This window comes from Phragmites australis, chromosome 4 (genome assembly GCF_958298935.1).
Source record: "Phragmites australis chromosome 4, lpPhrAust1.1, whole genome shotgun sequence".
NCBI lineage: Eukaryota > Viridiplantae > Streptophyta > Magnoliopsida > Poales > Poaceae > Phragmites > Phragmites australis.
In genome coordinates this window covers 19,244,367-19,256,715 of record NC_084924.1, presented here as the reverse complement: position 1 = coordinate 19,256,715, position 12,349 = coordinate 19,244,367, and the positions used below count along the sequence as shown (strand labels likewise).

Sequence of the window (12,349 nt, the reverse complement as noted above, 5' to 3'; positions counted from 1 at the left end):
CTTTCTATTGTTTTATTTAAGAAAGTCTAATTAAGTTTTCAACTTGTAGGAATGGCTCAAGCACACCCGGAGCTGCTTGACCCTTAGCTCGACGTCAGGAACCACTCTTAACTAACCGTCGTGCAGGCTGAGGAGCTAATATGAACAAGGGTTCCCGATCTTCCGAAAGGTTCTGGTAACTCTCGATTTGGTGGAAACGAGACACAAGTCGATCCGGCTTCCGAACAACACGATCCGAAACCCCGCAATCGCAGCACCACGTCTCCTCTGGTTATCAACCGGCGTTGCACGGTTGACCTCGCCAAGAAGGCTAAAATCCTTGCCTGCGAATCGAAGAACACAAGCAAGAACAAGGAAGAATGCAACCAAATTGCAGATGAATGATTAATCTCACGAGTTGGGGTCTCACAAACCGACGAAACGGCGAAACTGTTCTTGACAGAATAATCTAAGCAAAACCCAACCCTAATTAGGGCGGCGGCTACTGTATATAAAGGATTAGGGTCGGCCAAGGACCCCTAGACGCGTCCCTAATGGACTCCAACACGATACATGGCCCAACGGACCAAAAACGGTGACGCAGCACCGGGACAGATTCTGGACGCTGACTTGTTTCGACGTTTCCCGTTGACTCAGAAGGAATTTGGACCTCAAACCAACGCCATTGGTTTCCTTATGAAATTATCTTTCCAACCATATGTGAATCGTCGAAAACGGAGTCCGGATGCGTCCTGGGCGTCCGTTTTATTGCTCGCTGGTCCTGGAGGCCGAGGCTGATTCGGACTCGAGTTGGACTGGACCTCCTGCTGTTGTTGAACGTCCTAGCTGCTCCTCCACGCCTCCAAGCCTTCCTCTATGTGTTTCCTTGTCCTCTCCATGATTCCTAAACAACACATAATCATTAGGTAGTAATCTATTCTCAAAATTATATAAAGAGTTGCTTAGGAACGAGCTCACCTCTAAATTTAATTGTCGTGCGCGAGCTCTTGTGATTGGACCTTGAAGGTTCAATGAAGGCCAACATATCCTCCGTCTTCTTAGCACCAAAATGTCCCATCAATCCTCCTCCATGTGCTTCCTGCAACAACAAAAGACGAACGGAACCAACTGGAATGCATAGACGGTTAGCTCTAAACACAAATCCATCATTGATCACAAACTTATTCCATGTACGTCCCTCTTTACAGTTCAGCAATACATCTTTAAAATCAGGATCAAACACATATTGTTCCTTTATTGAGTCAAGTCCAAAAATTCTATAATCAAGTTGGGATAACAAAGCATATCGTCTAGACAAGGCATCAGCAATTATATTATCCTTCCCTTTCTTGTGTTTGATAACATAAGGAAAAGATTCAATAAATTCAACCCACTTAGCATGTCTACGATTCAGATTATTTTGAGAACGAAGATACTTAAGCGATTCATGATCTGAATGTATAACAAATTATTTAGGCCACAAATAATGACGCCACGTCTCTAAAGAACGTACAAGTGCATACAATTCCTTATCATACGTAGAGTAATTAAGAACAGGGCCATGCAATTTTTCGCTAAAGTATGCAACGGGCTTACCTTCTTGCATCAAAACACCTCCAATGCCAACTCCACTAGCATCACGTTCTAGCTCAAAGGTCTTACCAAAATTTGGAAGTTGCAGCAATGGCGCGTGCGTAAGCTTGTCCTTCAAAGTGTCAAAGGACTCCTCTTGTGCCTTACCCCAATGGAACACCACACCTTTCTTTGTCAACTCGTGTAAGGGGGCAGCAATGGCGCTGAAATCCTTCACGAAACGACGATAAAAACCTGCAAGTCCAAGAAAACTTCTCACATGTTTGATGTTTTGGGGCACCGGCCAACTCTTTATGGCTTCAATTTTCATCTCATCCACCTCAATTCCCTGTGGAGTAATAACATAGCCAAGAAAAGAGACTCGATCCGTGCAAAAGATGCACTTCTCAAGGTTACCAAATAAACGTGCATCACGTAAAGCATTAAAAACAGCACGTAAGTGATCCATATGTTCATCCAAAGACTTGCTATAAATCAATATGTCATCAAAGTAAACCACCACAAATCGTCCAATAAAAGCTCTTAAAACCTCATTCATCAAACGCATGAAAGTGCTAGGTGCATTAGTTAAACCAAAAGGCATTACTAACCACTCATATAATCCGAATTTAGTTTTGAAAGCTGTTTTCCATTCATCTCCAAGTTTCATTCTAATTTGGTGGTAACCACTACGCAAGTCGATCTTTGTAAAAATTACAGAGCCACACAACTCATCAAGCATATCATCAAGTCTAGGAATAGGATGGCGATATCGAATAGTAATGTTATTAATGGCTCTACAATCAACACACATACGCCAAGTACCATCTTTCTTAGGAACCAAAATCACAGGAACAGCACAAGGACTAAGGCTCTCACGTACATACCCGCGGTCCAAAAGCTCTTGGACTTGCTGCTGAATTTCCTTAGTCTCCTCGGGATTGGTTCGATACGCAGCACGATTTGGCAATGTTGCTCCCGGGATCAAATCGATTTGATGCTCTATCCCTCTCATAGGTGGCAGTCCCGGGGGTATCTCAGCTGGAAAAACATCATCATACTCCTGCAAAAGGTTAGTGGCAGTAGGAGGTATCGAACTAATAACATCATCAAGCGAATACAAAACTCGTTTGCAAACCAAGGTGTAGCAAATATCATTATTAGAAATTTCAGCAAGGTCACTTTTTAGTGCAAGCATAACACCACCCTTCAATTTTATGCCCTCTACCTTAGAACTAGGTGTAGACTTATCCTTTTTAGGTGGGTAAAGAGAATTAGCAACTTGCTGATTTTCAGATTTAGTATCACGCAAATTAGCAGCTCGTTCTTTATCAGCTTGTACAATTTCAGCAGGGGTCATAGGAACCAAAGTAATTTTCTTTCCTTTATGCATAAAAGTATATGTATTACTTCTACCATGGTGTATAGCATCATTATCAAATTCCCAAGGTCGACCCAATAAAAGTGAGCAAGCTTCCATAGGTACCATATCACAGTCAACATAATCAGCATAGGAACCAATGGAAAAAGAAACTCTGCAAGTTTGTGTTACCTTAGCTTTTCCAGCATCATTAAACCACTGAAGATTATATGGATGGGGGTGTTGGCGTGTGGTCAAGCCAAGCTTCTTGATCAAATCTGAACTCACCAAATTATTACAACTACCTCCATCGATGATGACACGTGCTCGCCGATTTTGGATGACGAAGAAAATCTGGAACAAGTTATGGCGTTGCAGCTTCTCTGGTTGTTGTACCTTTGTGCTGAGCGCCCGCTGCACAATGATGCTCCTATAGGTCGCTGTGTCATCACTGCCCAAGATTTCGTTGCTCTCCTCAACAACTGGTTCTTCTTCTTCTTCAATGTCAGAGGCGCTGATGTACCCATCTTCCGTTGCAATGTATGCCCGCTGACTTGGGCAATCCTTCTGCACATGACCGAATCCATGGCAGCGACGGCATTGAATGCCAGAGGTGCGTCCCGTTGATGCAACAGAGGAAGCACTCTTGGAAGGTCCCTGCAAAACAGAATTTTTACCTGAGCCTGAAGGTCGTGTAGTGACCGGATTTGGTGCCGTAGCTGCTTGTTGCTTGCTCGCTGGTGAGGGAGCCCTGTAAGTGGATGGTTTGGACAGCCCAAAGGATGGTCCTGTGCGCGGCGTGTATGTGGTGCTGGCCTTGTACTTGCCCTGCTGCTCACGCCCCTGCAACTCCTTCTCTGCAAGCATAGCAAACTGAAACAACTGGTTGACATTGTTAAATTCTTTATAATCAATAATATCCTGGATTTCACGCCTCAAACCCGAATAAAATCGACAAATAGAATCTTCGTTTCCCTCTACTATGCCACAACGCATCAAGCCCTTTTGAAGCTCACCATAATAATCCTGCACAGATTTATCTCCCTGTTCTAAGCGCATCAATTTCTTACGCAAGTCTCTATGATAAGATGGGGGAACAAATCTATCACGCATAGCAACCTTAAGCTCTTCCCATGTACGAGGTGTGGCACCATCTGCAGCTAAACCAGTCCACCAAATAATAGCAAAATCTTTAAACTCACTAGTGGCTTGTCTAACTCTATGTTGTTCAGGTACTTGATGGGCACTAAATTTTTGCTCTACTGTCATCTCCCAATCAAGATATCCCTCAGCATCATAATGTCCCGAAAAAGAAGGTATAGTAAATTTAACCTTAGCATAAGGATCTTCAGGAGCTCGATTATACATACCTCGATGGTGGTGGTGATGTGGAACGCCACCCATACCTGTGGTGTTAGTGCGAAGACGACGCCGTAATCTGTTTTGCAATGTCGCCGCTGGATCAACATTAACATCGTCATCATACAACTCATCACCGGTGTTGCTTCCATTCACATCTTCGTTGTGCACAGGACGGTTTTCCAAAGCATTTACCCTGTCGGTGAGCTCGGATAACCGTTTGTCCACCCGCTCAACCGCGTTTGCGAGTTTCATCTCAATTATCGCTTCAGTGACAGCCTTGATGACTGTCTCCCTCATCTCCTTCTGAGCATTGTCTACAACAGCTTGTAGCTGCTCTTGGCTGACACACTCCTTGAAGTCCTTTGGCGTTTTATCTCCTTCAACTGACATTGTGGAAACAAACACAACAACAAACAGTGAAGGTTATCCCTAATAATCGTACTACAAAGGTGGAGTGGTGCCTCTCAATCAAGATCAGCAAAGGTAGACACCTAACCAAGCTCTTACCAGGGTTCTTACCAGCAAAGCAAAGGATACCTGGAAGGCGTGCGAGCGATTGCAGGGATGCAAACCAGTGCTGTCCAGAAGAATCTGTGGGGCTTGGAAGGCACACAAAGAGAACAAATATGTATATGTGGAACACAAATCAGAAACAGATAGTAATGCTGAATTATAGTCCCAAGTACTTGTTCTTGTTGCTGGCCTAAAGTGTTGCAAGTACCAAGTATGTGTGTGAAACAAGGTGGAGAAACAAGTATGATGGATAGCAAGAGCAACAGAAACAAAGAACTAAACAGCACACGCTAACACAGCTCACTTTGCCCTTCTCTATGTGCTCCTCTAGATATTGTTCCTCTTTTGCCCCTCTCTTTTTTCTATTTTTTTGGGCTGTCGTTGTTTTTTTGGGAAAATTCGACTTTTTCTTTTTATTTTTTTGATATTTTTTTTCACTTAGGATCACACAAGAGGGAACCACAGAAAATTTGAGCTTAAACAAGTGAAAGACGTGGCCTGTAGAATTTTCTGAAGTTCAGCCGTAAAATGAGAAAAATATTTGGAAATTGAAAACTCAAACTTCGGAGGCGAATTTGGGAATTCTGATTTCGCCGAACCCGGCAAAGCGGGGGACGAACGGATCCGAAACGTTGTTTCGATGCGAAAAACTCTATGACTTTTCTGAAAACGGAGTTCGTATGCGAAAGTTATGCCCGATTTGAGAAACGACTCCGAATTAGAGGACAAAACGGGAAGAAAGTGGGGAAAATATGCGACGGAGGCTAGGGTTTGATGGAAACGGTGGGGGAAAACACACGAACTGGACTCTAACACGACCTAACCAGCAACAAGACCTTGACCAGGACACAAACTCAACACGATGAACTCTGAAACTGAAATATGCAAAAGCTAAAGGCGCGGAAGGGTTGTAGGACAGGAAAAAAAAACGATATGGCAGTGGACTATGGAACGAAGGCGAAAACACTCAAAACTAAGGGTAGATATGAACCTGACGGTATACCTGAAGCTCTGAATACCACTTAATATGAACAAGAATTCCCGATCTTCCGAAAGGTTCTGGTAACTCTCGATTTGGTGGAAACGAGACACAAGTCGATCCGGCTTCCGAACAACACGATCCGAAACCCCGCAATCGCAGCACCACGTCTCCTCTGGTTATCAACCGGCGTTGCACGGTTGACCTCGCCAAGAAGGCTAAAATCCTTGCCTGCGAATCGAAGAACACAAGCAAGAACAAGGAAGAATGCAACCAAATTGCAGATGAATGATTAATCTCACGAGTTGGGGTCTCACAAACCGACGAAACGGCGAAACTGTTCTTGACAGAATAATCTAAGCAAAACCCAACCCTAATTAGGGCGGCGGCTACTGTATATAAAGGATTAGGGTCGGCCAAGGACCCCTAGACGCGTCCCTAATGGACTCCAACACGATACATGGCCCAACGGACCAAAAACGGTGACGCAGCACCGGGACAGATTCTGGACGCTGACTTGTTTCGACGTTTCCCGTTGACTCAGAAGGAATTTGGACCTCAAACCAACGCCATTGGTTTCCTTATGAAATTATCTTTCCAACCATATGTGAATTGTCGAAAACGGAGTCCGGATGCGTCCTGGGCGTCCGTTTTATTGCTCGCTGGTCCTGGAGGCCGAGGCTGATTCGGACTCGAGTTGGACTGGACCTCCTGCTGTTGTTGAACGTCCTAGCTGCTCCTCCACGCCTCCAAGCCTTCCTCTATGTATTTCCTTGTCCTCTCCATAATTCCTAAACAACACATAATCATTAGGTAGTAATCTATTCTCAAAATTATATAAAGAGTTGCTTAGGAACGAGCTCACCTCTAAATTTAATTGTCGTGCGCGAGCTCTTGTGATTGGACCTTGAAGGTTCAATGGAGGATCATTGTATGTATCCGAGGGAGTGATGTCCTCATCAGGAGCTCCCAATACTATGACCCCGTGCTCTGGGAGAGCTCATGAGGCTTGATGATCGGTGGATCCTGAGGTTTGGAATATTTTCCTTTATCATCGTATACATCTTCTTTTTGAAATACTTCTCTTAATATATTTCGGTTGTAGGTTGTGTGGTGTTGGGCTTCTCTCACTGTGCAGGCTAGTGGAGGTGGACATGGTTTTGGGGGTGTAGAGATGCACACCTTCCACCTTCGTGCGATGAGATGGCGCTAACGCTTGAGGACATCTCTCTCCTGCTAGGCCTACCTTGCATGAGCACTGCAGTTGGTGCAAGGGACGTAGGAGTCACGTGGTATGAGGAGTTCCTCTGATGGTTCAAAGCCATTGTTTGGAGGGACGTCCTGGCCCCCTTGAGGATGATACCTGGGTCGGAGAAGCACAGCCTGACAAAGACGTTTCTCCTTCAGTTCGTGGTACATCATTCATGAAATGTTGATTCATGTGTTTCATGTTACTCACCGATTACCTTATTGTTTGACGTTTTGTAATTCACAGGCGTAGAACATCCACCCAGAGGTGGGCGATGATGACGTCTCATGGCACTTGGAGGCGTACTTGATATGGTTGTTCATGTGGATCATGTTCACCAAGACCAACGACAACTCAGCGTTGAGGAGCATGATCCCATACACCATGGAGATAGCAGACGTTAGACCAGGGGAGGCCCCCCAGTACAGTTGGGCTTCAGCTATTCTTGCTGCTACCTACAAGGGTTTGTGTGAGGCCTATGTGAAGGTTTATTCCAATTCAATCTTCACTGGTTGTTCGCTACTTCTGTAGTTGTAGTCGTATGAGCGGTTCACCATCAGCCGACTGGTAGTAGACCACACCGCATACATCTTTCCAGCAGATGGCATTGACGAGCCCACCATGGGGTCTTTGTGGTGCCGACGGTGGGTAAGAGATATTAACTTGTCACGTATTCGTTACATTTTTCATTACCTTGTATGTCTAACAAATATTTTGTACACAACCAACTTGGTCTAATGTCTAGACACACTGTGTGTACTCGGACTTCATAGCCTAGTTTGATGAGCTCACGGTCCATGATGTGAGGTGGATGTCGTGCACCGATGATGAGGTACACGCACGAGCCTCCTTTGGAATCTTATGAGATGAGGGAGGCTGAGTGTAAATGCATTTAGGAGGAACAGTAGAAGATAAGGAAGGAGAAAACCCGCAAGAAGGAGGAGGCCCGTGAGGCAGAAAGGGCACATCGGGCGCATGAGGCAGAACTAAAAGCTACGAGGAAGGGAAAGTACCCACGTTGCACTCAGTAGATTTGATAGGTTAGAATGATAGTGTATTGTACATGCCATCGTGCTTGTGGCTGCTCCGAATAAAATTACTGTGTTCAACTATCCTTATCTATCAATTCCACATATAAAATTATCTCAAAAACAATAGATGGCGATGGACTTTGAAATACTTTGAAAACAACGAATGGCAACAGACTTTGAAATACTTTGAAAACAACGAATGGTGACGAACGACGGTAACTCTGGCGCAAAACCAAAAACAGACGATGAAACCCTAACTCAGTAGCCAGCAAACCCTAGCATTATAGCGCATGTTGGTTGGGCGACACCTTCTTGTCACCCATCCAATGGGCGATAGAAGGTTAGAGTTGCAATAATTTCAAATGAGCACCTAGTTTTGGAAATATTGAAAAAAAGTAAAAAAAAAAATTGCCTAGTGTGGGGCATAGAAGCCTAGCATGATGCTTGGTCTGGAGTCTACAGGAGCACGAGACTTAGGACAAAATCAGCCCAGGAGCATACAGGCCTAGTGTGTGAGCCGGCCTAAACATGAGGTGGCTCAGGCCGGCAAGCAGTGGCGGCGGTGTAGTCGTTGGCATCTCGGCCTGACAGTGGCCCAGGCAGAAGGGACTGGGAGAAATGTCATGGAGGCAGCCTGGCAGCCAAGTCGGGCGATTGGCCTAGGCGTGCAGGTAGTCTGGGCAGGAATGTCGCAGCCTAGGTGGGTGACGGCCAAGGCGACTGGTCATGCAGGTTGTCGCGAGGCAGTGGCCTTGGTGGGCTGCACACTGGTGGGCCAAGGAGTGCCGACGGCCCAGGAGGTGCATAGCAGTGCAGCCCAATGTGTGTAGAGGCCCAGGCGATGGTCACGAGGCCCAGGCGATGGTCAAGTCCGAGTTGAATCAGACCATGAATCCATGTGGACTATAGGTATGGGCCACGGATCCGAGGCGGCTACGGTGATGGGCTAACCTGGGTATAAATGTAGGGGTTAGGGCTGTTGTTTGGTGCATCCCAAGCAAGTTGTGAGCCCAACTCGAGAAAGAGGAAAGGGAAATTTAGGAGAGAAAAATAGGGATTTTTCTAGAGAATTTTGTGTGCTTTTTGTGAGGCATCTTGTGAACATTCAAGCTATAAAGATGAAAATTTTAAGATGATGTGTTGATAATCTTTAGGTTTGCATAGTTTTCTTATTTTCACCATCCGACGCAATCTTTGCTTTCGGGGGAATATCTTAAGATCCGAATATCCGATTGACGTGATTCTTGTTGCATTAGTTGTACATTTTGTCTACTTTCCGCTGCCACCATTTCAAACCAATCAGATCTTATTCCTAAGATTTTACTAAGTTTAAAATCATGGTGAATTTATGTAGTGTGAATTTTTAATCACAAAAAAAATTGATTTTAGCTTCCGCAATCATTGCCTAATTAGTGAGTAATCAATCCTACAACATACTCCACAAGTCACTAGTAGATTTACATGAACAAAAGTTGAGAATTGCAACAAAGAATGTTATTCACATACCAACGAACCATCCAGTCACATTTTCTCCTTCGACTTCATATGTTCCCTTCCTGTCAGCAAACTCCGTGCGGTTTGCAACATCGGTTGTTGCATCCAATGTTACACCATGAAAACATATCAGATGTCCATCCTTTGACGCAAGTATATCAGTCTCAATGAAGTCTGAACCTTCTTCGATAGCCCTCTACAAAAACCGATGCGTATCTTTGAGTTTGCGTTAAAATATTGTAATGAGATATTTAGAGACACTCTGCAATGTGCTTGTGTCTACAATGATTTAGACAACAGGTTTACTTGGTGTTGTAAACTATAATATTAACGTAGTTGTGTTTCATGCGTCATTAAAGTATATCAATCCATACTTGAACACTAGTCATATCATTTAAGCTTTGTTTAGGCAGATTTTAAGGGTGATATTGCTTTCTTCCAAAAAAATTAGGAAATTTTTGATGCAGTAGTTGCAGAAATATAAGGATATAGTTACCAAGTAGGCCGCCGATGTTTCCTCAGGTAATTCACCATTTGACCCTCTATGGGCAATGTTATAAGGTCTAAATGTCTGTAATGGCTTCTTGTGGTTTACTTCCAGCTGAGTATGTGGAGGTGCAGCTGGTTTGGCTTTGGATCCTCCAAAAAGTAGTACAAGGACAATGATAGAGATGTGCCCTGTCAAAGATGCCATCCTCTCAGTACTCAAAAGACAAAATCTTGACACTAACGAAGCATTCAAGATAGATGAAGCATAAGTGATTTTCTGAATTTTCAGTTAAGCAGGAAAAGAAATGTTCCAGCCAGTCTTTGAGGAATAGGAATCCTCCACTCTCATTCGTAGTAACTAAGAAAGAGTGAAATCAAAGAACCTAACTCTTTTGAAGATCATCTCGCTATGAAAAAGACGAATTACACTTACCCCAAGTCTCCAACTCTCCTAGCGTGCTATTCAAAAGGATAATATCGAGTTCTAAAAAAAGTGTAAGATCACCAGAATCATATAAACTAGAGCTTATATGGGAGAAAATACACCATCCAAAATAAAGAAACACATATCAGTTGGTCTGAGAGTATCATAGATACTGATTATTTGATAAACCTACACCAACATTCAGATTAAACTGATGCTTCCATGGACAACACTAGAGATGGAATTATGCGAGAAAAAACAAGAGCAACCATTAATGTAATCCGATGCTCTCGTGAAGAGCAGCGGAAATGGGGCAACAAGAGAGTGAAGAGGAGAACAATTTGAACTTACAAATGGAAGCCATGCGGCTCACCCTGCTTTTTCCCCTTCTGCTCTGCTCAAAGGAGACTGTGTTTCTGTCTCCTCCTCTTGCCTTCGTCTCTCCTGAAGTGTTGATGAGCTTCTTGTGTAGAACAGGAGAGGTCTGCCTGGGAATATTCCCGGGAGACTGATTTATTTCTTGTAATTTGCAACGCTGTTTCTGATACACAGATACTTTCTGTACCAGTTAAGAGCTAAGCCAAGGGAGATGACAATACGACCCTCCTCTGCAGACTTCTATTTATCAGGATTTGGACACGGCACGAACTTCCAATAGTTTAGTGAAACAGAATGAAAATGATGGAAGATGATGACCCGATGTCATGTGCATAGTCTTAGTAAATTTCGGATGCCTTCCGAAGGAAATGCGCGCAGAACTTTTGCGTGTTCTGGACAAGTGCGCATAGGCTTTGTTCTTGTTCAAAGCATGAGCGGTCGCTGTTCTGATGGTCCTGGGTCCTCTTGGCAAGAAGCACCGTGTCTGCAAGTCTCTGTCAGTTTTGCACAGGGGTTTTGAATTTTCATGCAGTTAGTCACGTTTTTCAGAGGTCGACGAAAGACACCAATGAATCAAGGGAAAAATGCAAAAAAACCCCCCAAAAGTCACTTGGATTTTGACTTTCCCCCCAAAAATTGTTTTGTTGTAAAACCCCCCAGGTTTGATTTTGTTGCAAAAACACCTTAAAAATTCAAAAAAAAAAAATTAAAAAATTACAAAAAATTCTAAAAAAACTAGAGACAATTATAAGACCTTTTGTGAAATTTGTTTTCAAAAATAATATCCTTTGCATCATATTTCATGGAGAGTAAGTTTGAAAAAAAAAAAGAAAAACGTGCAACTCATTTATTAATTCGAGTTAAATGCATAGTTAATTATTTACTAATCCAAAAATCATGAAACAAAATTTTTTAGTCTTATTACATGATCCTCTATCTTGTAAAAATACATGAAATCTTGAAATAGTTATTGTAACGTGCAGGATTGAGTAAATGTGTTGCAGATAGATTAATTCATAACTAATCCATAACACCCCTAAAATTAGTGAAACCACTTTTATTAGTTTACTTAAACAATTATTTGTGTAGAAAAAATAATGGTAGACATGACAAAGTTAAAATAACTTGAGTTAATAAATGAGCTGTACATTTTTCTTTTTTTTCCAAACTTCCTCTCTATGAAATATGATGCAAAGGATATTAGTTTTGAAAATAAATTTCACAGAAGGTCTTAGATCTCTAGTTTTTTTAGAATTTTTTTAATAATTTTTTTTTAAAATTTTTAGGGGATTTTTTGCAACAAAGTCAAACTTTTGAAGGGGTTTTTTTTCAACAAAACAACTTTTGGGGGAAAAATCAAAATCCAAGTGACTTTGGGGGGTTTGCAGTTTTCCCATGAATCAATTCCGGCCAAGTGTCATGCAGGTCTGGAGGGGCCCCACCCAAGTTTGAATCGCTGCCGTGAAGAATGGGCTAGCAATGCCTGATAGAGACTGTGTACCTGAAACATGCTTCTGAG

At 43.0% G+C, this 12,349-nt stretch overlaps 2 protein-coding genes across 4 annotated transcripts; both read right to left on the bottom strand.

Moving 5' to 3' along the window:
- Nucleotides 1-395: 395 nt before the first annotated feature.
- Nucleotides 396-4,099, bottom strand: LOC133914260 (uncharacterized). The gene is made up of 2 exons (XM_062357387.1): nt 2,439-4,099; nt 396-1,806 (listed from the first exon to the last, which is right to left on the bottom strand). Exons 1-2 carry the CDS (start codon nt 4,022-4,024, stop codon nt 1,716-1,718), a joined length of 1,677 nt encoding a protein of 558 aa, XP_062213371.1. The 5' UTR covers nt 4,025-4,099; the 3' UTR covers nt 396-1,715.
- A 478-nt stretch (nt 4,100-4,577) lies between these two features.
- On the bottom strand, nt 4,578-11,182 carry LOC133915873 (glycerophosphodiester phosphodiesterase GDPD6-like). 3 transcript variants are annotated; one of them, XR_009909410.1, is made up of 4 exons: nt 10,804-11,182; nt 10,036-10,217; nt 7,232-9,735; nt 4,578-7,148 (listed from the first exon to the last, which is right to left on the bottom strand). XR_009909410.1 is itself a non-coding variant. In XM_062359246.1 (4 exons), the coding sequence occupies exons 1-4, from the start codon at nt 10,814-10,816 to the stop codon at nt 6,495-6,497; spliced, it is 441 nt and encodes a 146-aa protein (XP_062215230.1). In that variant the 5' UTR covers nt 10,817-11,173; the 3' UTR covers nt 4,578-6,494. The 3 variants fall into 3 exon arrangements, 2 of the variants coding, with proteins under 2 accessions (XP_062215230.1, XP_062215231.1); XM_062359246.1 differs by having other exon boundaries at nt 4,578-6,556; nt 9,552-9,735; nt 10,804-11,173; XM_062359247.1 differs by having other exon boundaries at nt 4,578-6,791; nt 9,552-9,735; nt 10,804-11,171.
- Between the last annotated feature and the right edge of the window lie 1,167 nt (nt 11,183-12,349).